We start from the raw sequence: 27,211 nt of genomic DNA, 5'->3' as shown, positions 1-27,211 counted from the left end.
GGAAGCAAGAGTGAGAAGGCTTGGAGAGTTTGTCAGGGTCTTCAGCCTATTCTCTGTAACTCTGCTGCTTTAGAGCAAAGCTTTAACCACTGGCCAAAACTGGTCAGCGCCGGTGCGTAACAAGGTGGTGAGTTTGAGCCAGAGGTGAAGAGCTACAACTCCCATCATCCCTGACAATCATTTCCAGAGGGAAGTGCTCTTTGATTTCCAACCTTTTGGCAAGTATCTAGTGCATTGGCCTCCATTATACATCTGTGTGAAGGGATTATGCAGCCACCAAGGTCCTATTCTTTCTGCAAGCACTAGTGCTCCCAAGCCAAGTCTTCCAGATCTTCTTATTTGGGCAGGCCTTGCATTGAGGCACCTCTGGTGGCTACATAAGATTGACTAGGGGTGACGTAGGGCTATCTCATGTAGAAACAATCTGGAAATGCTGCTAAAATCATCCAAATCTCAACGTTCACTTTTCAGAATACTATGAGCAAGAGGGACAATCCAGAAACAAAATATGAATATCTTTGTTAATGTAAGCATTTATCTGGATACAGATATCAGTAGCCTGGAACAGTTTAGCTGGCAACATTTTGCACAATTGCATTAACTGCTGTAATTTTAATTTAATTGAGGAATGGGTATTAAATAAGTCATGAATATTTATCTGATGGCATGTGCACATGTGTTGGATGCAGGTTTTCCCTATAAGAAATTTGTTTGCATTTAGGATGGCATCAAGAAAGAAAATCTAGGATCCTGTTTCAATAGACTGACCAGCCTTTACTGTTTGGGTCATTCAAACAGAAAGAATAATCCTGTTAGAAATTGTCTGCTGTTGTTGTGTGCCTTCATGTAATTTCCAGTTTATGGCAGCCATAAAGTAACCCTATCATGAGTTTTTCTTGGATAGCTTGGTTCAGAGGGTGTTTTCCTTCATCTGGAGCTAAGAGTGTGTGACTTACTCAAGGTCATCCAATGAGTTTTCATAGGCAAGAAGGTGTTCAAACGTTGGTTGCCAGAGTCTTAATCCAATGCTCCAATCACTACACGATGCTGGCTTGCTACAAGTTGTTAGGCTACTTTTAAAAAGCAAGCCAAAAAAGTAATGAATAATGTTAAGAAGAAATATGAAGTTAGTATTACCAGTCCCAACTAGATAGTACTAGTGAGATCATTTTTAGTGAATACTACTACAAAGGACTCTTCCATTGTAGATGGAAGGGTGATGCTCGGGGACAGTTGCTTCTCAAAAACGGAGCTTAAATGTGGCATCCCTCAAAGTGCCATACTCTCCCCAATGCTATTCAATATTTATATGAAGCCACTGGGAGAAATCATTCGCAGACATGGGGCAGGGTGTTATCAGTATGCTGGTGACACCCAAATATACTTCTCCATGTCCCGGTCAGCAGCTATGATGACAGATGGCATTTCTCCCTTCAGTCAGTATCTTGAGGCAGTAATGGGCTGGATGAAGAAAAACAAACTCAAGCTGAATCCAGACAAAACGGAGGTGCTTACAGTAGGAGGCCCCCACACCAGGTATAGGGTTGCAACCTCCAGTCCTAGATGGGATCACACTCTCCACAAAGGACTGTGTTCGCAGTCTGAGGGTGCTCCTAGATCCGTCGCTTCACATGACGAACCAAGTGAATGCAACGATCAGGAGTACCTGTTATCAGCTCCGGCTGATATGCCAGCTGCGCCCTTTCCTGGAATTAAAAGACCTAGAAACTGTAGTACATTTACTGGTAACTTCATGACTTAATTTCTGTAATGTGCTCTACATGGGGCTACCCTTGTGCCTAGTCCAGAAACTTCAACTAGTGCAAAATATGGCAGCCAGACTGGTTGCCAGAAAAACTAGGATTGACCGAATAACACCTGTCCTAAAACCTCTTCACTGGTTGCCTATTAGTTTCCGGGCACAGTATAAGGAGTTGGCTATAACCTTTAAAGCCCTACATGGCTTGGGTCCAACCTATTTGAGGGATCGCCTGCTCCCATGTAATCCACCCCGCACACTCAGGTCCTCTGGGAGGAATCTATTGCAGTTTTTAAAAACCAGATTAACTGCTACCTCTCAGAGGGCCTTCTCTGCAATTGCTCACAAACTATGGAACGGCTTGCTGGACGAGATTCATCAAATTGCCAGTTTAGACAGCTTTTAAAAAGCTATCAAGATGGATCTCTTCTGGCAGGCCTTTCCTGAATAAAAGTGTCCGGCCACAGAATGATCGCCCCTCACATCATGTATTAGCCCACCGCTCTATCCTCGTTATATTTTTATTGTTATTAATAGATATTTTAATCTCCAATTTTAATTGTATCACGTTTAATCTTGTTTTAAGAGGGGTAGTTTGGAAGATAATATTGAATGTGGATATTTTAATGTGTTGTGAGCCACTTTGATTGTCTTGTCACAGAAAAGTGGGATAAAAATAAAATTTTTATTTATTTATTATTTATTCCCCATCCATGGCAGTTTGGTTCTGGATCCCCCTCCAACCTGCAGATGGGAAAAAACATAGATGTTCAAGCCACATATTATTCGAAGCATGAGGATATTAATTTTCAGTCTAGGTTCTTTTAAAAAGGTTTTCTCTTAAGTGTGAAATAATTTGCTATTTAAATAAACAAAACCAGCCATTCATGGCCATCTTGCTGCATATAGGCAACTCAGCTTGTAATCTACTGAGAAAGAAATCTTTCTATTGCTTAATTATCTCTTTCCTTGTGTTAGTCCCCCCAGTATTGAAGAGTTGTGCAGAATTCATAGAGACTCATGGAATTGTGGATGGGATCTACCGGCTTTCTGGAGTGACATCTAACATCCAAAAACTGAGGTAAAAAATATGTTTAAAAATACAAAACAAATGGATGACAGTTTTGATGTTGGAAGTGGAGTATGCAATGTGTGAATACTGTTGTTGTTATTATTATTATTATTACCTCTATCTTCAGAAATGCTCTCAGAGCAGCATACAAATTGTTAATTTGACAGTTTCTGGCCCTCCAGTTTATAGACTAAGAAGACAAGACACAAAGATGGAAGATATAAATCATCCTATTTGTAGCCAGTTTAGAGTTGTTTGGACCAGTTTTCAGGATACACTATCACCTAAAAATGAACAGGCCTTTTTGTTTACAAAATATAGGTTTAGGGGGCTTTTGTGACAACAAAAAAATTGAGCTTGAGGGTTGCATGTGAACCATGGGCCCCACTTTTCCCATAACTTGGGGTATATGCATCATGATGTGGGAGTAAGCCTTTACCTCATGTTTCTTCCCTTACATAGAATGGTTAGGGTAAACTGAAGTCTGTGTATATAAATTACAGGGTGAGTTCTATTTGTCCCATTTGGATCATGTGAACATTGCCTATTTCAGGGGTTCTGGCAACAGCAGAAGGGCCAGGAGGCCATACATTCTCCATCTTTGGTCTCGTCATGTGAAAGAATGACTCACTGGAAAAGACAGTAATGCTAGGAAAGGTGGAGGGATGTAGAAAGAGAGGAAGACCACATGCTAAATGGATGGACCCTGTTAAGGACATCGAGGGCATGAATTTGCAAGACCTAAGCAGAGTAGTGGAGGATAGAGAGTCTTGGAGATGCATCATCCACAGGGTTGCCATGAGTCAGGATCAACTCAAGGGCAGTTAACAACAACAAATTCTCCACAGGCTGCTTTAGGCTGAAAAAAAGAAAATAATTGTTCCACTACTGGTTTCATTGCTTGGCCACTTGAGGGCTAGCTCCTGTGTATACACTGCCATGTGTATAATGGGGTCTCCTATAAACCAGCTCTTTAGGAACATTGCAAAATTGTACCCGCCAGTTCAGTTGTGGCTTCTAGTATACCTTCTTCATTTAAATGGCACTGAAAACATAAACCAATATATGCAGAATCCACAGAGCCCTCAGGGTCAGGGTAGGTTTCCATGGTGATCCTTTTGTCGAGGCAATAAACTCTCAAATCTTTGCTACCCAATTAGGACACTTTTTTCCTTTGTCGCTGAGAGAAATCAAGATGGGGACTGTCTTCCCTCTCATTCTGTTCATTAATGCCACTGTGCTTCTTTGTCACTTGTTCCAGGCAAGAATTTGGCTCAGACCCATGCCCTGACCTGACAAGGGAAGTTTACCTTCAAGACATTCACTGCGTGGGGTCACTCTGCAAGTTGTACTTCAGGGAGCTACCTAATCCTCTTCTCACTTATGAACTTTACAAGAAATTCACGGTGAGCTGTTTTCTGCCTTGCTTCCAGCCTGGGTAGGGCCATTGCAGTTTTGGACTCATTCCATTGGCTTGTGTGTGTGTGTAGATGAAAATGACAGCAGGGGTGGAATGGGATGGGGTACATATGGAAAGAACCATTCATCATTTTTGGCATGTTCCTTGTTTGCTCACATGTCTTCATTCTTAGATCTTTATGCATTTCATTCTTTACTTCTTTCCAGGCCTTCATTTGAACCCAGTTTAAACGCTGAAATTTATTTTCAGTTTCTAGTGTCGGAACACATGAAACAGTAATAAAGTAGGAAATGTCTCTGTGAGTATGTGCAGAGCACTTTCTTCTCACAGCTTGCTACTTGAAACAGCTTTCCCGAAGGTGAACATTAATAATGAGTGCTTTCTAGACAGAACATGTTACTGAAAAGTACCATTACTCTTATCATTACCGTTAGCCATTATTCTTAAATGAGAGGGTGGTTGTGCTCATTTTGTAATTTTGTTGGGCTACTTTCGAGGCATAATTTTTAAAAGTAACTAAAAGCAATGAGCTAGTCTTAGAATAAGAACTTGTTACATGTTCTAAAGCCTTGCTTCTTAGCCAAGGCCTTCAAATGTGTTGGCTTGCGGGATCAAGATCCCCTTTTGCCTTCTAAATAAATTTCATCACACAATCAATGGGTAACAAGTATTTGAATTAACTTTGTGATAAAAAAAGGAACTTTTCTAAACTCCAGAACTGCCATCAACAGCCATGAATTATAAAAATGCTTAAGAAGTAGGTCTTATTCGTATTTGACAAAGAGTGGTTTCCTGCTTGTCTAAAGGTTGAAAACTATTGGAAAGTGGTAGCAAGTGAAAAACATTGTAACAAAGAACAATCTGCAGTGTATTTTTTTAACTGTTAAAAAGTACATTGAAGTGAACCAAGTTAATGGTCACGAGTTCAGTTATTACTGCAACACTACAATGAAACATCTAAACAGAAACACCAGATAGTTTGCTGCTGGAAGGTTTGATCCAAAGTTAGGTACATGCAGTTGGATTAGGAGAACTGATTTCTCTGCTTTCTTCTCCCTATAGAAATCCCTCTCCCAGTCCCCTGAAAGTGCTACATAGAGGGATGGGAGACCTTGCTGAATAGATTGAACTGTGCTATAGAGGGAGGAAAGGTACTTTCCACCCTGGATTTGACCAGTGTCACCATAAGTGTCATTCAATGTCATCTTAAGTGTCATTCAATAGTGAGAGTTTATGACATTTCTATTCTAACTGTGTTCCAAGCACAGATATGCATGTTCATTCTCTCTTTAAACAAATCTTTCATAATTCTCAGACCAGTGGAATCTTACTATAATCTTAGCAGCAGAGGCTTTTACTGTCACTTAATCCAGTGCTAAGTGGGTGAAAGCAGTATATTTCTGGTGTCACAGCTACTTTCCTCCTCCCATTTTATGATGGACTTAATGAATCAAAGTGCAGAGATGTGGAAAATCAGGTTCCAAATGATCAGGCCATGAATGCAGAGAATGAGCGTAGGTGGAAACTGTCCAAGCAGAAATTTTCAAACAACTTTCGTGTAATAACTTTATTCTGATGGGCGAAAATGAATATAGAGCACGCATGTCCTTATCTCCAAAGCTGTGAGAAGGAACTTAATGTTTAGTCAAATGTTCTGCTGGAGGCATCTACACACAATTTTAGATTCTGAAATAGGTTAACAGATGTCATAATTCCTCTAAATATCAACCAGAGACACAATGTCAACCAAAGCTAGCAACAGAGGACAATGTGTTTGTTTGGCTATAGTGTTAAAAATCTGAATCTATTTTTCAAAGGCCTTCTCAGCCAATAATTCAGTTAAGAGAGTCTGAATTCTCTCTTAGTGCAAATTGTATTTGTTGAGTAGAATCTAGAAGGATTCAGTTAAGGACAAACAGCTAAGGATTTCAGTTGAACATACATACATACTTCCTTCTATTGTGTACTTGTGAAAAGTCCTGTCACTGTGATCAAAGTCCTTACAATGCCATAAGATACAGCCTTCTTAGTGGTTGCTCCCAGGCTGTGGAACTCCTTTCCAAAGAAGTTCAGCCGCCCTCTCTGTTCTCTTTTTGTCATCATGTAAAGATCTTTTTTTTATTTTGGAAGGCCTTCCATTCTTAAATCACATGGTTGAAGGGTGTATTCAGAGTGGTGTGATGTGTTTTTATCTGTATTGTTTCTTTTATGTTTTACATGTACTTAAATTTAAAAAAACCCAATGTTTTTTAACTTTTGTAAAAATAAAATTTTAACTGAACTTGTTTTAAATTGTTGTAAGTCACATGGGGTCTTGTATCAGAAAAAAGCCAGGATGTAAGTTAAAGAGACAAGTAAATAAAGAGATGAAGGTTGCTTCTCTTATTGGAGGAACACAATAATATCGTCCCCTGACTGTTTCTACACTCTTTCTGCAGCAAATCCACATGTCAGTACTGAAGTAGTCCAGGGAGTGTGTATAGCATATCATTCTGCTTTCATCTTGTCTCTGCTGTTGCTGTTTGGTTTCCATCATCTTATTTACAGAAGTGTCTGCAATATACTTTGCACTTCCCTGTCTAATGCTGCTGCCATGTCCTCCTGAGTCTGCTAATTTTGTTCCTGATCCTTACCTGCCTCCTTTGACTGTCTGGTGCATGCTGTTTCTACACTCTGCTACTTTGCCAAACAGTTTTTCTCATTCCACCTGTAAAATGGGATTAATCACAAAGACCTTATCTCATGGTGTTCTTATGGGAAGCATATGGTTGGTAAGCACTTGAAATTATGGATCTCCTGGGTTGTATGTGGGAAGCAGAATGCACAGCCTCTGTCAAAGTTTATAATTACATTCCTAAGGTGCTCATTACTGTTAAGTATTTATGGTCTTAACACCATACAAATTGCACTACCTGTATACAGTGACTTAATTATGGTACTTAATATTTAATACAGCATATATCTCAACACACTTTACAAGAGAGCTTATTGAAAATGCAGGTCATTATTACTGAGGTTTTTTTTCCAGTGCTCATAAAATGATAAATTTTTAAAATGTTTGTCTTCTGATCCACTTGTTTCTCATTTTAGTAAGCATATTAGTTTTTGAAAATGAAAGGGATAGAGAAAGGAGTGGGTGTGTGGGGTAAATGCCATAAACAATGTGTGTGTGCGTGTATGCGTGCGTGTGTGCAAGTCATGACCTATTTTAGGCAGTTCTTTCTTTAATACGAAACATGCAGGGTGACTGTCTATTTCGCAACCACTATCTTCATCCATTTTATTGGTATTAGACAGGATGAATCATTGGTCTGCCTTGGTACAAGCAGAGTTCCCCACTTCTGCATCAGAAAGGAAGTGCTAGAGAGTAATTAAATAGCAGCCCCTAAGTATCTGCCCACAGCAAAATGGGGGCAGAGCAGCTGTGAGTCACAATATGCCTGGCTTCTAAACACAAGAAATGCAGGGAAGCAGCAGAATTACATGCCTTTGGGAGTCATTGCCTTCTGAGTATCTGCATGAGTCATTGGGTTGGGTCCAGATGTGGCACATGCAACTGGGCTGGTTAGATCAGACTTCCCCACCCTTTTGTCTCCTCAGGCTACTAGGAAATGCCACATCAAAGGCTGGAAGATAATGCTATACAGTGTAGGGACATAGGGGCAGGGAATCTGCAAAATTCATCAGAAGCATCTTCCTTGAATGGAGCACAATTTATCACAGGTTCTTCTGTCTGAGGGAATATCCTGCATCACAGTCTTCCCTGTTCAACAGGGTCCCCAAACTCCCTGCACAATCTTTCCAGGGGCCTGGAGGGAAACTTCAGGGTAGGAGATGACCTAGAAATCTGCTACTTCCTATCAAGAGCCATGCCCAGAGTATAGTAAAAGAGAACCAAACCAAACATGATGTAACTGATTTTTGAATTTAATGTACACTTTCTTTATTATGCAGATTGCATCTGCTGGGGCAGATTGGTAGTGATCAGAGTAGGATCGTGTATGATGGGTGAAATCCTTGTTCAAAGGCTGCTGTTTACATTGGGAGGAAATCTGTACTGGGAAATTTGCATTGGAAGGAATATAATCTGTGGAAGGACCATAATTCAGTGGTAGAGCACATGCTTTGCATGCAGAAGATTTCACTTTCAAACCCTGGCATATCCAGATAGAGGATCAAATGTTAGGTGTATGTGGGTGGTGGGTGGAGGGGGAACCCTGTGTTTGAGATCTGGGGAGACACTGCTGGCCAAAGTGAAGTCTTCAACTCAGGCTAGCTAGACAAATGGACTGACTGAAGCAGATTCACATGACCTTATTTTAATACACAGTAGGGCTTCTTAATATGAGTTGAGGCTATGAAAAAAGTGAAGGTAGCTGAAAAGAGATGATTTCAAAAAGAGCCAAAACAAAACAGAGCTTGTAGAAGTGGCCATGCTGGCTACACAATTCTAGAAGTTGTAGTCTAAAAGTAATTTTAGTAAAATAATTACTAAAATGCTATTTTTGATGCTAGATTGCATCTAATCTATTAGGGAGATCCTCTCTGTGTTTGATGATCAGTTTGCAATAACTCTCACAAATCTCTGGATCTTTTCCAGATAATAGGATGACACTCAAGAGAAGACACGTTGTCCATCAATGTCAAGTAGAAATCTATAGATCACAACATCTTCACATAGGATTGTCCTGAACTTGGAAATTTTCCTCATTCATTCAAGTCTATGATTTCATATGGTGTTGTTTTTTAGCAGTGTGGCTTGAATCCTATTATTAGTACCATCTAGATCTACTGATTCAGTAGAAACTTGATAAGTCAATACATACTAGTAGGTATTGATACATATTGATTCCAATGGGCTTAGTCCGTTTGGGACTAACAACAGGATTCAGGCCTATATCTTTAAGCAGCCATTTTTACAATTCTGCCATTTGTATGAGGCCTATAGGCAATTTATCTGTTGTATGTTTATAATTTGTAAGGCTATTTGGTACACAAAAATGTGGGTGAGGATGGGGATAGGTGGGACCAATGAGCCATTGAAGGTTGTTCCAGCACTACATTGCTTTGGTTTTCTTTTGCTCCCCCCCCCCCCCCCTTTGCAGGAGGCCATTTCATGTTTCCCAGAGGAACAACAACTGGTTCAAATTCAGAATGCCATCCAGGAACTTCCACCATCTCATTACAGGTAAAAGCAAACTCCGTCCTCTAAGACAGACCTGCACAACTTCATGGTAGGTAGAGGCCAACATTAAAATAGGCTAAACTTCTTTGGACCACAGATAGGTTTTAATTATTATTAATGAACAATAATTAATATTATTAATTCCATCTTCCTCATCATCTACCCACCCTCTCCTGAGGAGAGAGCTGAGTGGCAGAGAAGTTTTGCTGGACAAACATTTGCCCTTCTTCCTTCTCTGCAGCCTAACCATTTCCTTGGAGGAAAACTGGACTGTAGAGCAGCTTGGGTGGTGGTGAGCCTTTGCACTTCCTCCTCCTCCTCCTCCTCCTCTGCTGCAGTCTGGCTGTCTCCTTGGAAAAAAGCTGGGCTGTGGAGGAGGTTCCATATCCTCACGGGCCACTGAAAATCCTTTGGCGGCCTGCAAGTGGTCTGCAGGCTTTATGTTGTGCAGACCTGCTCTTAAGATGTAGGGAGAGATTTGGTGATTCTTATTAGTAATCAATACCATTACTGGAATTAGAAGAGTCGTCTATGCATTGAGAGTAACCAATCATTTAGTTTTCTTTCCCCTTCTGAAAATATACTGAGGAAACTATGGCGCTTTACAGAGCTTCCAAAAAGGGCACTCTACCGGTGCCTGTGTTTGCTGCATGAGGGAGCCACAGCGGACAAACTGCGTGGCTCCCCCGTGCAGCAAAAAGAACCCACAAAAAGCGGGTTATTCTTGTGGTGGAGTTGTGATGCCGCAAGGCACAAAGTGTGGACGCTAAGCATCTGTCACATCAAAATGGCGGCGCCCATGTGTATAGGGTGCTGCCATTTTGACGTCCCCAGTACATACTAGGGGTGAGGCCTGATTGGACGCTGCGTCCTCGGCCAACCCCTAGTACGTACTTGGGGTGGAGTCAAGGCCCATCTGGAATGGGTCAAAATTTACTTTTCAGAAGAAAATGACTGTTCCTTAAATTCATGCTCTCTGTTCTCCAGCAGCCCCCAGAATGTAATTGGCATGTGATCTGTGGAATTTATTTCCCTACAAGAAACACTCATCTGATATTTCGGAACTACCCATACAATAGTTTGTCATGTCTGTCAGTTTTCCAGCACACCAGTTTCTAAATGAAGACACCAGGGACCCTTTCATGTTTAACTAAAAACACTTCTCTCATGGATCCCCCAGCCTCATCTTGATAGTCACTGGCCCGTTATAGATGAGCCTAAAAGTGCGTGCTCCACGCGTGCTAGGCTTAGGAAGTGGCGGTGCTTCCGCACACCCCCAACCCTAGGACAGCGGAGCGCTCACAAAATGGCAGCGGCCATTCCACACGGCCGCCGCCATGACTACGTCACGGCCGTGCCACCTCTAAATGGGGCGGCGCAGTTGTGACGTAGTGGGGCTGCGCGAGGGCACCTAGTGCGCCCTTTCCGCAGCCCCAGAAGGAGGTCCGTTTCGGAGCTCCTTCCAGCTTTGCATTGCTGGGCGCAGCCTTTAGATGGCTGCGCCCAGCGACGCAGAGGAGAAAGGGGCCAAGCGGCCCCTTTCTTCTCCTCCCTGCCGCCATCGGGTGTCCTCGGGGCTTGCAGCTTCCTCGCGGCCTGGAAAGTGGTGGATCGGGGCCTCGGAGGCTGCCGTTCTGGCAGCTGAGGCCTGATACACTGGGGAAAGCAGCGCCTACAGGCTGCCCCAAAGGGACGGTCTGTAACGCGCCACTATGATAGTTCTTAGCACTAGCAGCTGGCTCATAAAACCACATGTAATTCCTAACCAGTTCAGTGAAAGTACAGTTCAGGACAGATATAGTTTTCTTTTTCTCTATCTTCTCTCTCAGGTATGTAATGGTAACTAAAGGAGCATAAATATGGCTTGTGGGGCTCTTGTGGAGTCCATAATCAAGTGGCAAAGAGGAGAATTGTATGGTGGTTTGAGCATTGGACAATGACTGGAGACCAGAGTTCAAATCCCTGCTAAGCCATGGAAATCCATTGGATGACCTAGGACAAGTCACAATCTCTCAGCATCAGAGCAAGGCAAAGGCAAAGGCAAATCACTTCTGAATAAATCTTGCCAAGAAACCCCCATGATAGGTTCACCTTAGGTTCACCATAAGTCAGAATCAACTTTCAGGCACACAATAACAACAAAGACGAGGCATTAAGCTGACTGACAGGAGAAGAAATGGGATGAAACAGAAAAGATAGGAATTATGGCATTGCATCATTAGCAGAAGTTACAGATCATGTCTCATTCAAGGTGTTTCATGTGATGCGTAGGAACTTCTAACATCCTTCTTTGAACAAAACAAATATGATAAGATGTATACACATAATCAAGTCTCTCTTTTTTTATCTTCATGAAACCATTGCAGGACTCTGGAATACTTGAGCAAGCATCTGACTCTTCTTGCATCCTTCAGCAGCATGACCAACATGCACACCAGGAATCTGGCTTTAGTGTGGGCACCTAATCTCCTCAGGTACATTAGGAGCTCTTCCTGTTTTGCATCACAGTCAAAGGCAACACTGAGATCTAGGCATTGGTGTGAATGTGGATGTTAAGAACTTCATGGTGCAATCCAGTGCTGAAGTGAGGTAACTGGTAATAGGTCAGGTCTTGGAAGGTGAATCAACACCTTTGCAGTTATCTTGGCTGCCAGCTGGAAGGCAAGAGTTCAGTTGTACAGGTATGCATCAGTTAACAAAATAAATGCTTTCCTGGATATTACTTTAACAGTAAAAGTGGTACCACAGGTAGAAATAGCTTGGAAAGAATAGGGATAGGTTTCTAGACTTTCCCCCCTCTCCTACTAAAGAAGAGCAATTCAACATAATTCAGCAAATTTTTGTTCATTGAATCTTAGACTTTGAAGCGGCCCTATGGACAATCAGGTCTAGCCCCCCTGCTCAATAACTAACAATATGCATATGTGGAATTAAAAAAAAGCACACAGACAAGTCACATAAACCTTGCCTAAGTAAACAAAAACATTTTGTTAAGATCTTATCTTTCACCAGTCTCCATTTTTCTTTTTATTTCCATTTCGTCAATCTTTGCTTCTTTTTTTTTTTTTTAAATGTGCTTGAGGGAGCTGGTAAGGCAGGTTTATCTGTTTCCCCCCTTTTCTTTCTGATTTGCTGTTCACATAGGGGCCATTCAGACTACACTTTACCCCGGATCAGGAATCGATCCTTGCACGTGAAGTTCATATTCGTCCCAAATCTGTCACAATCCATTTCGAGGCATGCACAAGCGTTTCGTGGCAAATGCCCCTTAGCTTGGGTCATTCAGAATAGGGGCAAAAACCCGGGTTCTGCGAAATATGAACTTGCCCCCAATCATGATAGGATCAAGGTCAGGGGAGGGATTTAGGTTAGAGGGAGGTCAGAGGGCAGGGCATTCCCTCCCCTCATCGGAGAAGGAGGAGGAGGAAGAGGTGGAGGACAGAGCCTCAGGATTGAAAAAAGAGTAATCAAGGTGACAGGAGGCAAAAAAGGGGAATCGGGGTGACAGGAGGCAAAGGGTGACAAGCTGCAAAAAAGGGGGATCGGGGTGACAGGAGGCAAAGGGTGACAAGCTGCAAAAAAGGGGAATCGGGGTGACAAGAGGCAAAGGGTGACAAGCTGCAAAAAAGGGGAATCAGGGTGACAGGCTGCAAAAAAGAGGAACTGGAGTGACAGTGGTTTTTGCTTTAGGAAGGGTTGGAAGGAAGGAAGGAAGGAGGAGGAGGAGGAGGAAGAGGAGGAGGATTGCCAAGGGAAATCGAACTGCGGAGCCAGGAGGAAAGAGCCTCTTTCTCTTTTTATTTTTTATTTTTGAAAGTCTATGCGCATGATTTTTTGGGTGACATAGAATGTTTGTGTGCTTGTGCTACTTTCATTTCCTCTTGCTCCTGGAACAGCACCTTATAAGAACCATTATTATTATTATTATTATTATTATTATTATTATTATTAGTGTTATATGCAGATGCTACAATTAGAATGGCTGCACTACATTTCCCTTTCATTTCCTCTTGCTCCTGGAATTTAAAAGCCATTATTATTATTATTATTATTATTATTATTATTATTATTATTATTATGTTACAGATGCTACAATGCCCGAGCTACTACATTTCCCTTTCATTTCCTCTTGCTCCTGGAATTATTTGTTTAAAATGTGAATGCTACAATGCCAATCTTACAAATGTTTCCCTTTCAATTTGGGAAATTGATACTTGATAATTGAATGCTTTTGCTTTTGCTTTTGCTACACACAAGACACACACCGGAGGTTTTTAAATTTGACAGCATCTGCACACCTTGCCTGCCAGATTTTTTTTAAAAAGGAGGGGGGAAGCCCCCATCCACGTAGCCAATAGCTGCAAGAAACGCCACCTTTTACAAAAGCAGAACTAATTTGATTGACAGCAGAGGACTCTTCCTTTTAAACTGGTTTAAAGAGCTGCAATGGCTTCTGGGGCTAAATACCCCGATTGAGGTGTTTATAGTGGGCACTTGCTTCCGGAAGCATTCGTGAGGGGGGGGGGGCAGAAACCGAATCTTCCCAGTTCCTTCCAGTGCAAAAGAGCCAGTGAGAATGGGGCCATAGACACACATGGCTAAAGAAGAATAGCCTAGAATAGAATCATGCCCTTACCCAGGAACCCCTCTTCAAGGATAGATTACCCTATCTGTTGCTTAATCTGAAGTCCTTTTCACATATGTTTTTTATCGTGGAATACAGGTTGAGTAGCATCAACAGGGCTTTGAACATGACATTATTACGGTTCTGTTTTCTCTACGCTCCCTTCATTGTTGCCTACCAGAATAATCCATTTATTGGCTCAGGTCACACGGTTGTTCTGTTTCTTTTCTTTCTGGTGCAAAAGATCCTTTTCACAAGTATCCCAGTTTTAGAGTTCAGGTGGATCCACTTGAGTGTGTTCCAGGCATATGGTGAATCTGGAGCATGGCAGCATTAATGATGTCTCCATTTCTTCCTCAATCAAACTATTCTTCCCGATAGCTTGCTTTATACACATTACTTTGTGCCACATAGAATCACAGAGTTGGAAGAGACCACAAGGGCCATGCAGTCCAACCCTCCTGCCATGCAGGAACTCACAATCAAAGCATCCCTGAGAGATGGCCATCCAGCCTCTGCTTAAAGACCCCCAAAGAAGGAGACCACACTGAGGAAGTGTGTTCCACTTTCGAACAGCTTATACTGTCAAGATGTTCCTCATAATGTTCAGGTGGAATCTCTTTTCCTGTAGCTTGCATCCATTGTTCTGCGTTCTAGTCTCTGGAGCTTGGAAAACAAGCTTGCTTCATCCTCAATGTGATACTTAAACCCCTTCAAATACTTAAACAGGGCTATCATATCACCCCGTAACCATCTCTTCTCCAGGCTAAAGTCTTTCCTCATAAGGCATGGTTTCTAGTCCATTCACCATTTTGATTGTCCTCCTCTGGACATGCTCCAATTTGTCAACATTCTTTTTGAATTGTGGTGCCCAGAATTGGACACAGTATTCCAAGCTTGACCAATGCAGAATGGAGTGCACTATTACTTCCCTTGATCTAGACACTATACATTTATTGATGCAGCCTAAAAGCGCATTGACCTCTTAAGCTGCCACATCGCTATGTGTGATCCCTTTCATGCATAGCCTCATTAAGACAGGTTTTCCCATCCTATTTCTGTGCATTTTATTTTTCCGCCCTAAGTGGAGTACCTTACATTTCTCTGTGTTGAAATTCAGTTTGTTAGCTTTGGTCCAGCTTTCTAACCTATTCAGGTCTTCTTGAATTTTGATCCTGTCCTCTGGGGTATTAGTTACCCCTAATTTGGTGTCATCTGCAAATTTGATAAGCATCATCTTCTGCAGTTCTCTACTGCCTTGCAGGGTTATTATTCTGGCAATTTATTTATTTATTTATTTTGGCACATCTGTTCAGATATAAGCCTACTCTCAATCCAATATATGTCTAGACAGAAGTAAGCCCCATTGGCTTTAATGGAACCCATTACCTGGTAAATGGTATAAGACAGAGAGAAGGAGATGAGCAGACGGGAGAGGAAGGAGGAGGAGGAGAAATCAAATTAGAGGTTGCGGTTGAGAGATTACAGAAGGGGAGGCAAATCTTTGATGGGGGAATATGATTTAGCTGCTATTGGTTATTTGTAAAATTTTTTATTTGATAGGAAGCACACTGTCACAATTTTGAAAATGTTGTTAAAGCATGGGAAATGTGACGAGGGAAAAGGTGACGCAATTTGCAGCAATTTTACACTTTCCTCAACCTTAGTGTTTATATTTTGTACTTTAAATGACAAAGGATGTTGGGATGCTTTTAACCCAAAATCCAGTTTCAATTTTAGATAAATTCTCAGGGTATGTGTTCCAGTGGTGGAGGTAAAGACAAAAACTTGAGAGCAAAGGTACCAACATATTTAGTATAAGGCTCTTATTTCCAGTACCTAAGCATTACACATTTACTATTTCAGAAGAGATGGGATATACAAAACCCACTGTTGGGATACTATTAAATGAAGATATTATGAGGAAAGGAGCATGACTCCATGTGAACTCCAGAGAGCCGGATTTGGGCCCAAAAAAGGCCAGATTCGGCCCCAGTTGCTGATGTTCCTTACCCTGCCTTAAACTGAAGCTTTATTGCCACATCTTGGGAACCTTGTATTATTATCATTTTAACAAATCTGGTAATTAGAACTTAAATAATTTTAGGAATACATTTCTTAAATGACTAAAAATGTTAGTGAAGGAGCACCAAATAATAAAAAATTAACTGGTAATAAAATGAAATTCACTGCAAAAGCTAATAGTGAATGCTTACTGAACTGTGAGAAGTTAAGCTATTTGATATGGCACTGTCTACATTAAAGCCCTTTAAAAAGACTGAAGGACATCTACGCTTGTTCTTTGAGATGGGGGAAAGGACAGATTTTTGTTGTTGTCTGAGAAATCACAAGGAAAATGTAAGATGATAATGATTGGATGGATTCTGGGTGTACCTCCATAGCCAGGAGTGTACACCTCTGTATCCAATACCAGTGGTATCTGCTCTGATTTGGATGAAATTTTAAATTAAAGTTATCTCAAGAAGGAAGCAGATACTTCTCTACTGTGCAGCTATGCCAGAGAAGGAGAAGAGAAGGTAGAACTGCACAAGCTGAATATTTTTTCACATAGCTCTAAACTAGGGTTTAGTTTTACATCTCAACACAGCCAGCTCCCATGAATAGGTCTAATAATATCTTGTGAAAATGTGTGGTGCATTTGAGGAGATATTTCTCCATGCTGTGTCTCCTTTAAATGAATCAGAGTTACAAAGGAACTGATACATAGGTCATAGTTGTTTCAGTTAGTCTTGTAGAAACTCAGAGTTCCTGTTCAGCTTGTGAGCTACTTCTAAAGATAGCTCACTTGAGACTCTGGCCTTGTAGACAAGTTGCCAGGACTACTGTAGCAGAAGGAGTTTCACGACAAAATAAGGAACATCACTTCCTGGCTCAAGCAACCTTAAATAAGTATCTTCAGACTTTTCAGTTTAAAAAAAGGCAGAGCTGGTTCCATAATTGCAAGATGTGTTAAACCTTATAGACACCTTCTGCAAAAATGTTCATTTCATCTACTTTTGCAGGGGGCGGGTGTGTGTGTGTGTGAAATCGCAATTCCTTTATCCATCTGGGTCCCAAAGAGAACACAAAAGAAGCAGGAGTCACAGCTTTGGTTGCCTTAAATGGCTATCCTAGAGTGACGAAGTCCCCTTCAGAATTTTATCACACACTCCAGCCACTAACTTTACAAAGGATTCATTGCTTAGAGATAATTTCTTCAATAACACTTTGGCATGTCAAGATAAGAAACAGTTTATCTGTTGTTCCTTTTAGTTTGTGGGTTGAAGGAGAGATTGGTTCTGGACATACAGGGTAGGGTGGGAGTATGATGGACAACAAGAAGCAGGCATTAAAGAAGGGAGGGGAGAACCAACCCACAAAAATAATCAAGATGAGTTGTGATGTTCTCCATTTGATGTTTTTCTGTCCCCACTTTATACTGTTTTGATGTGATGGTTCTACTCAGAGATAAGCTAAATCCTGGGGATCAGCTTAAGCTCCAGCAGCTCCAGCCGTAACTATCACTGCTGCACTTTGGGAGCAGTCTTGAAGCCTGGAAGGTGAAGCTATTTGTCAAGAAACTCCCTGGCAGAACATTCCAGTTATGACGGGTGCTAGTCAGCCCCAGATTCTGAGAAAATTATGTTCTTTGGACTACAAATCACAGAAACTTACAGCTAGCATGACCACTGGCCATGAGAGATTCTGGGATTTGTACTTCAAAACAGTAACTTTTGAAAAGATCTTGGATGTCCTATCAGACTCCTTTGTGCCTAATCTTTCGTGTTACAAAGCATTGGAGAATTTCACTGCATCTCATTTTTGATAAGAATATACAAGCATGCTCATTTTTTTTACATATTCTAGATGGAAGGGTCTTTGGTTAAAAAGAAAATATGTATATGTGGGAGAAACTAGCACTGAGTGATTCCTTCATCCTGGCACAGCGATTTGAGTGTTTTAGTGCATGTGTTTTTGATGCTGAATTAGAACCCACATCTCTTGAATGTTTTGTAAGAGGGATTAATGCCTGCAAGACAGGCAGGTATAACATGATACTCTCAATGCTAGCAATTGCTATACCAGTTGAATTTGGATGGTGAAAATTCAGGGAAAATTTCATTTCAGTTAAATTTTGAAGAATTTATACAAATTTACAATTCAGTGTAGAAAAGAGCTGGAGGTTTTAAAAAACTGAAATGTGGGAGAATTGGAATTTGACAGATTTTCCCATCAAACAACAGGCCTTGCTGGAATATGAAAGTGTGTATAGTGGATTTTGTTCAGTTGTTTGCTCAGTAAGACTGCACTTTAAATTTCAATTATCAGGTGACATATTTAAACAATTCTGTTGAGATATACATTAGATTTAGATGCTCTCTGAAATAATGTGAAACTATTCTTGCTTGTGTCCTTATGTGTATTTTTCTTGCTGATGTAATACTGCTGGTGGTGTGTTTTTGTGTTATTACAGTTTGTTCCAGTTTGTGCAAAAATTGTTCCAGTTTGTGCAAAAAAAGAAAAAAGAAAGAAAAAAGAAAGAAAAAGGATTTCCACAAAATGTCCTAAAATGCAAATTAGTGATCACAAAACCCCTAGTAATCTCAGTGACTAAGGAGACAGCTTTGAAATTTTATTTTTTCACATGCAAGAACAACAAAAAAGCAAAGATTTCCGTTCCCAGGCCACACACTCATACAAATAAAAGAAAGTAAAAAGCTACTACTGCTCTGCAAAAGTTAACCTTAACAGTTAGTTGCTGCTCTAGAGACACCGAGCAATGGATGCAAACTACAGGAAAAGAGATTTCACCTAAACATTAGGAGGAACTTCCTGAGCCGTTTGACAGTGGAACACACTCCCATGGAGAGTGGTGGAGTCTCCTTTTCTGGAGGTTTTAAAACAGCCACAGATGTTGGCGAAACATAAGGAAGGAACTCTTCTAGAACATGGCCACATAACCTGAAGACCCCACAAAAACTATGGATGCCGGCCATGAAAGCCTTTGACTCCACATTTTAAAACAGAGGCTGGATGGCCATCTGTCGGGGGTGCTTTGACTGCATCTTCCAGCATGACAGGGGGTTGGATTGGATGACCCTTGTGTTCTCTTCCAATTCTATGATTCTATTATTCTAATTGCAAATAAGCATTAACTTATCTCTAATTGCAAATAAGCATTAACTTATCACTATTTGCTGATATTTCTCTTCCAACTGCTTCCTTACTATGGCCACAGGTCAAAGGAGATTGAGGCTGTGGGCTGCAATGGAGATGCAGCTTTCCTGGAGGTGCGTGTCCAGCAGTTGGTCATTGAATTTATATTGAACCATGTTGATGAGATCTTTAGTGAAAATGCTACTGCCAGGCCAAAAGAAGGTAAGTCTTTCTCACAGGGGACATGTGAGAGGGCCTTCTTTGTAGCTGCATGTAATTCTGGAATTCCTTTCCTAGATAAACTAGTCTGGCTCTCTTCCTGTTCTTCCATCAGCAGATGAAGTCTTCTATTCCAACAAGCTTTCACAAACTGACTGTTTTACAAGGAAATGACTTTTATTAGCATGCTGTTGTAGTTTATTTTTTTATGTTTTTATTTAGTTTATTTTTACATTTAATGTACAGCACCAAAGGCTATGGAGTCCTTTTGAAGATGCAAAAAGGAGCTGCTTTTTGCAGCTCTTTTTTGTGCCCTCAAAAGACTGGATCGGGGCCTTGGCATGAGCTTGCTGTGACCCCAATCCGGCTAGGAAAATGGTGGCATCCCACCGCTCCTTAGGGGCTTTCTGTCGAGCCCCTCAGTTCTGCATGTTGGTGAGCAAACTTCTCTCCCATCTTAGTTTCTCAGTCTTTGCTCAGTCTTTCTGTGCTTTCATGGTCTGCTCTCAGAAAAAACTCATGATTTAATCCCATGTTTTCTAAGCTTGGGAAGACCCAGCCCAGCAGAAGTCTTCAAGTTTTGCCAGAGCCTGGAAATACATTTTTTGGGGCCCAGCTTCCAGAATTCTGGAAGTTTTACTGCTAGATAATCCTCTTTTCTAAGATTTGGTGTTTAAAAGGAAGGACAACAAAAGCTACAGCTCTCAGAATCCCCATTGGCAATGGATGCTCTAAACATTCTTGTATGAGAATCTACAAGAACCTCTCAAATCTCACCATTCTCCTTTCCTGCTTATTTGTTCTCCCCTTGCCATTGAAACTTAATAATTTGGGGAAACATAGAGAAGAGGTAGGAAGGAGAGGATCCAGCTGCAGAGAAACCTGGTTCCCATAGAAAGCTAATTTGACTCATGACTTGCAGACTTCAGAACTGTGCCTTATCACTAGCCTCATCCATGCTGAGATAGCTAGTTGTCACCCTAAGTCTTTGGCATGTTGGCTGAGCTTGGAGGTGCTAGTGAGTCAAGCTTTTGACATATGTCAGAAACATGTTAGGCAATTAGCATGAGCATTCCTCATGCTAAAATGTCTGTTTGACAGTCCCATAATATCCACACTTTAAAAATAATTGTTCTAATAGTGTTGCCTTACTTGTGACAGCTGCCATGCATAGTGGCTGCTTTAAATTGCTCCATTTGGCAGCAGTTATAATGGCAATCTGAGAGTTTGAACAGGGGATTTTTTTTACTATCTGAGTCCCCCAGTTAGCATGAGCCCCCTAGTTACCTTTTTAAGAGAAATAGGCGAAACAGGAAAGGAGGAGGAATAGCTTTATATGTCATGGATGTTTACACCTTTGAAGACATCCAGGACTTAAACCCTGGAAGACACGTGGAGAGCAGATAGATGAAAATTAAAGGGGAGGCTAACAACAGGGATGTTATTGTGAGAGTGTACTACAGTTCCCCAAGCCAGACTGAGGAACTGGATGATGCCTTTCTAGAACAGATGACCACACACTCAGAAAGGAGAGATGTAGTAGTGATGGGTGACTTCAACTATCCTGATATTTGCTGGAAGTCAAATTCAGCCAAATCCTCAAGGCCTAGCAAATTCCTCACTTGCCTTGGACAATTTCATTGTCCAAAAGGTGGAAGAGGCAACAAGGGGATCAGCTATTTTGGATCTGATCCTAACCAATAGGGATGACCTAGTTAATGGACTGCAGGTGGTGGGATCCTTAGGTGGGAGTGATCATATTCTCCTGGAGTTTGTTATACAATGGAAAGGAGAAGCCAGGCATGGTCAGACACACATTCTAGACTTTAGGAAAGCTGATTTTAGTAAACTAGGAACCTTATCGCACACACAATTTTCAACGTTTTGGGGACTGAAGGAGGATGCTCGTGTGCGCGCGCGCGTCCGGCAGAAAACGGAGTTTATCGCACATGAAGACGTCCTCCAAGAGGCCCCATTCCGTCTCCCGGCGTGCACCCGTTCATGTCCAGTCCTGACAGGCACCATTTTTTGCTGACGGAAGGTAGTCCGTCAGGCAAAAATCACACCCGTCAGGACTGGACACAAACGGGTGTGCGCTGGGGGACGGAACGGGGCCTCTTGGAGGACGTCTTCGTGTGCGATAAACTCCTTAGAGAAATACTAGGTGTGGTCCCATGGTCAGGAATACTAAAAGAGAAGGGAATTCAAGATAGATGGGAGTTTCTTAAAAGGGAGATACTGAAGGCACAATTTCAAACAGTTCCAATGAGGAGGAAAAATGGGAGATGTCTCAAGAAACCAAAATGGATGACTAAGAAACTTTCAGCTGAGCTAACTTTTAAACAGAACTTGTATAAGAAATGGGGGGGGGGGGGGGAAGGGGAAATCACCAAAGAGAAGTTCAAACAAATAGCTAGCTAGTGTAGGGGTAAAGTCAGAAAAGCTAAAGCGCAGCATGAGCTCAGGCTTGCTAGAGAGGTTAAAAACAATAAAAAGGGCTTTTTGGATATGTCTGTAGCAAAAGGAGGAAGAGGGAAATGGTAGGGCTACTGCACAGAGAAGATGGAAAATGCTAACAGAAGACAGAGAAAAGGCAGAACTACTCAACACCTTCTTTGCCTCAGTCTTCTCACAAAAGGAAAAGGGTGCTCAGCCTGAGGAGAATGGAAAAGAAGACACAAATGCAGCACAGAATAAGTAAAATGGTAGTACGGGATTACCTGGTTAATCTAAGTGAATTTAAGTCCCCAGGTCCAGATAAACTACATCTAAGGGTAATGTCAAAGCTATTGGCAATAATCTTTGAGAACTCCTGGAGAACAGGAGAAATCCCAACAGACTAGAGGAGGGCAAATGTTATCCCCATCATCAAAAGAGGGGAAAAAAGACAATCCCAACAATTATCATCCAGTTAGTCTGACATCAATACCAGGAAAGATTCTAGAGCAGATAACTAAACAGAGAGTCTGTGAACATTTAGAAGGCAATGACATAATCACAAAAAGTCAAAATCAGTTTCAGAGAAAGAAGTCATTACAGACGAACCTAATCTCTTTTTAAAATAAAATTAACATCTTGATAGATGAAGAAAATGCTGTGGAAATAGTATATCTTGATTTCAGTAAGGCCTTTGCCAAGGTTCCCCATGACATTCTTGCCAACAAGCTAGTAAAATGTGGGCTAGACAACGCAATTGTTAAATGGATTTGTAATTGGTTGACCAGCCAAGCCCAAAGGATGTTCAGCAATGGCTTCTCTTCATCTTGGAAAGAAGTGATCAGGGAGATGTCCTGGGCCCAGTGCTATTCAACATCTTTATCAGTGACTTGGATGAAAGAATAAGGGGCATGCTTATCAGATTTGCAGATGACACCAAATTAGGAGAAATAGCTAATACCCCAGAGGACAGGATCAAAATGACCTTAATAGAGAAGAAAGCTGGGCCAAAGCTAACAAAATGAATTTCACCATGGAGAAATTAGGGTGGAATAATGAAATGCATAGATATAAAATGGGGGGCACCTGTCTTAATGTGAAAGGGATCTAGGAGTCCTCATAGACAAGTTGAACGTGAGTCAACAGTGTGATACAGCAGCTAAAAAGACCAATGGAATTCTAGGTTGCATCAATAGAAGTACAAATCAAGTGAAGTAATAGTGTCACTGTATTCTGCTGATCAGACTTCACCTGGAATATTGTGTCTGATTCTGGGCACCACAATTCGAAAAGGATGTTGACATTGTGGAGTGTGTCCAAAAGAGGGCAACTAAAATGGTGAAGGGTATGGAAACCATTCCTTATCAGGATAAACCTAGGGAGCGGAATATGTTTACATGGAAAAGAGAAGGTTAAGAGGTGATATGATAGCCTTGTTGAAATATTTGAAGAGATGTCTTATTGAGGATGGAGCAAGCTTGTTTTCTGCTGTTCCAGAGAATAGGACCTGGAACAATAGATGCAAGCTATAGGAAAAGAGATTCCACCTCTTTACGTTTACATTTACTGTCCACCATTTTAACCTCACGGTTTTAATGTTTGGATGACCACATAATTCTGACCACATGCATTGTGTTTCTGCACCAGTTCCATTTCCCCTTTTGTTTTAATATTTCTTTTGTTTCCTTTTTCATTTACTGCAAGGGGACTCTTGAGGTGAGCTTGTTTGCCCTTATTTATCAATGACCACTGTTGTTAGAACCAAATTATGAAGTGTCAGCCAGCTGAAACTGGAAAAGTCCTCTTTAATCACCAGGCTTATTTCTTTGAATTCAAGAGTTGGCACTTTGACACTTTCAGCTAACAATAGTCCCCATTGATAAACAGGAAAAGTGACTGCAGTTTTCAGAACCAATTCCCTGAAATAGTTGCCAGCGGAGGAGAATCTTGTTTCATTTCAAAGGCCAAGACCTGAACTGAGCCTTCCTAAAGTTTAGTACACTCAGAATTCTCAGGACTCTGCTTTAGAAGATGCTCACCAACGTACTTTGAAGCTCCTTGGCTACTGACCAGGAACCTACTGAGGAAGGCAGGGGAGATGGGCTGAATTTCTGGGGAAGAAGAGATTTCAACCAACAACAGATTTCCAAGCTCTGTTTTCACTGGAATGGAAAGGAAATGCTTGAGAGACACCTGCTGGGGGCCTTTCCCTTCTCTACAACCATTCTGGCACTCCACTCCAACAAGGGTGGATTTTGTAATTCCTTTCAGAGCTGGGAAAATTCATTTTTTGGAGCACAACTCCCAGAATCTCCCGGCAAGCATGACTTTTTAAAGTTTTGATTTCTCTTCCTCTTTTGTTTTCCAGAGAATAACCCCATAATGAAGAGCTTGACACTGCCTCCTTCTGCCTCTCTGCCAATGAAGTTGGTGAGCCTGGAAGAGGCGCAGGCCCGGAGCCTCTCAGCTTGCCACCCTGCCCGGAAAGAACGGAGGGAGAACAGTTTGCCAGAAATTGTCCCAGTCACAGGTTCCTTCTACCATACTGTCCTTGATCTACCAGACAGCAAGTTAGTATCTCACTTCCTCAGTATAACCATATGGAACGTATAATGCCTGGGTTCAGCAGTTTGACAAACAAAGGGACACCCACTGTGAAAAACCATGTATGAGAAGAACAGCACCTTTACTACTTTACCCTACTATAATGGACACTGCTTTCTCTCCATTCCCCAGGGCCATCATAAGAACCTGAGTTTCAGCAGCAAGTGGCACTTTTGCCCCAAGTCAATGCTTATATTACGCTAAGCCAGTTGAGGTTGATTAGCACCTGAAGAAGAAATCCAATAATTATTTCTGTCTTTCTGTTCATGACAATAAGAATGAATTCATAACACATTAAATAACTAACAATTTTCAACCTTTTTTGTAGCACTTAAAATCTGCTGTTTGAGGCAGCTACCTTACTTTCCCAATTGGCAGGATCAACCCTGTTGCATCTGCCAGTAAGCCTGACACAATATCTGAATGAAGAGGGGCTATAGTGCCTAATGCAGCGAAAGGAGGCCATACTTGGGACTGACTAAATTTACCGGTAGTTAGGCTTCTTTCCCATTCTTACCCCATGGTTAAACACTTCTATCCTTCAATACTGCTGAGAGAAGGGCAACATGCCACAAGCATTTTCATTTTCAGTGTCTGAATAGTTTTGCCTCCACATGCCCTCTGAGGATACAGATCCTACTAGCCAAATACTGCTTCCTGACATCAAGGAATAATGTAAATGAGTTTCCAGTCCCTGTTGGTTGAGATGGCAAGGTGGTGATGGCAAGGTCTGAACTTGGGGCTTGATGCATGCAAAACATGTGTGCTCCCTCTAAGCTATGTTCCTCTCTAGTGCCAAGACTGTTCAGTTAACCAGAAGGATGTAGGCTTGTTCAGTTACTTTCAGTGATTTGCTTCATTTTGCAGTTTTGATCAACATGAATGGAATACCAAACAGGTCTTGATACATCTGTTATAAGAGAGCCACCTGCTGGTGACCTGCCCCAACTACAGATACAAGGGCCATTTCTGGCTTCATAGTTTCTCTCAAACATTTCTGTATGTGAAGGGCAGTGGCTTCCTTTTCATTTCTGGTACACAGTTCAGAGACTTGTTCCCAGATGACAGAAGGGGGAATGTGACCCTTATATCATCCAGCCTTAATGGATTCTCAGCACTGATTTCTAGTTGCTTAAATCCCTGTTCATCTATGGTCTTCAGTCAAAGCCATATAATGTAATAAGTTATAAGCCACTACATTGCAACATTATGATGGTGGTGGTGAAGATGATGTTTCTATGGCCATTATAATTCTGATTATGATTATTTCATTTATATTCCACTTTCCCCCCAATATTGCAACCCAAGGTGGCCTATAGGTGTTAAAAACAATTAATAAAAGTTACAACAGGAGAGGAAAAACAAATTAAAAGTTATTTTCAACAAAGCAACACACAATAAAACAGCTCACCATTAAGAGCCCTGGCCTTGCAGAACAGAAAGGTTTTTACCAGACAATGGAATGATAATAAAGAGGGAGTAGACTATAGCAATAAACTTATGAATCATAGAATTTTAGAACTGGAGGGACCACAAGGGCTATCTTGTCCAACCCCCTGCTACACAGCAATGTATAATATGCAAAATTGTGGTGAAACATTTAGTATCAGAGAGATGTCCTACCTGAACGGGAAGGTTTCCATCAAATCTTAGCAAAACTGGTTTTAAAAACCAAAACTAAAAATGAGAAAAGTTTGGTAATAGAAACCATGCTTCCAAACACTGAAAGAAATTAAAAAACACAATGTGGCTATTACAACATATAGTGCCCCCTTTAAATATTAGAAACAATGGGATAGTCCATGATGGGCCTGAAATCACTAAAAGAACAATAGAGCAAAAAATATACAAAAATTAATATTAAAATGGAATTAAACTGTTGATAATATCAAAATGATTTCAAACTAGAATTAAAAAGTTAAAATACAATTAAAAGATTAAAAAACAGGTAAGAGATAAAAGCTCAGATTTAAAGCAGCACAGCTCAATACATTATTTTAAAACTTCCAATTTTAAAAGCCTGTCTTTGCCTACTGAGAGATAGCTAGCAGGGAGAGGGTCATTCTAGTTTCCCTGAGAAGGAAATGCCAGAGTCTTGAGGCAGCCACTGAAAAGGCCATCTCTCAAACCCCCACCAACCATGCCTGTGACAGTGGCGGGACTGAGAGAAGGGCAGGCTCATCTAAGGAAATACAGTTTTTGTTGGACTTGACAGAGCTTTATGTTCAGGATAAAAGTTACAGGAACTTCATCCCATTTTCAGTCTAGGAATCCTATCCACAACAAAGGATGGGGCAGCAGCATAAGGTAGAGAACACAAGCCAGCACTCAGATCATGGGCTATGCCTCACACAATTTGGTGAGTCCTTGTCCTCATTAGCATAAAAGTAACTTAAAGGTTACAGTTATAATGCCAAAGAATTGACATCTTGCATCAAGTTATAATCAAAATGTAGTGTAGTTACATATTTACTGGGGGAAAAAACCAATTATAACTTGTGCATGTTCTGGCACAAAACTGTGATCCTTCCACATAGCACAGACATAGTATGAGCAGTATGGACTACTGTAGTATGAGCAGTATGGAGATGGTGGCTAAGCAGTCCAAGCTAATTTAGATGCAGCGAAATAGCTGTGTGGGTTGCGTGTAACTGATGCATTAAAGAATATAATGGATGAAGCAGCATCTCTAACTCACAGCCTCAATTCCTCAGAAGTAAGAGAAAAAGAAGAAT

At 41.2% G+C, this 27,211-nt stretch overlaps 1 protein-coding gene across 1 annotated transcript in view; it reads left to right on the top strand.

Annotated features, from left to right (window-relative positions):
* Positions 1-27,211, top strand: part of ARHGAP31 (Rho GTPase activating protein 31) — a 126,693-nt gene that overhangs the window by 88,288 nt on the left and 11,194 nt on the right. Inside the window, exons 2-7 of the mRNA XM_089512485.1 lie at positions 2,738-2,840; positions 4,093-4,237; positions 9,357-9,439; positions 11,803-11,910; positions 19,300-19,439; positions 24,241-24,442. Coding sequence (XP_089368611.1) covers positions 2,738-2,840; positions 4,093-4,237; positions 9,357-9,439; positions 11,803-11,910; positions 19,300-19,439; positions 24,241-24,442 — 781 coding nt within the window. The remainder of the gene's footprint in view (positions 1-2,737; positions 2,841-4,092; positions 4,238-9,356; positions 9,440-11,802; positions 11,911-19,299; positions 19,440-24,240; positions 24,443-27,211) is intronic.

This window comes from Sceloporus occidentalis, unplaced genomic scaffold, assembly GCF_023333645.1.
Source record: "Sceloporus occidentalis isolate IW3139 unplaced genomic scaffold, rSceOcc1.0.p SCAF_2, whole genome shotgun sequence".
NCBI lineage: Eukaryota > Metazoa > Chordata > Lepidosauria > Squamata > Phrynosomatidae > Sceloporus > Sceloporus occidentalis.
Note: the sequence above shows the minus strand (reverse complement) of the source record. Positions and strands in the feature narration are given on the sequence as shown.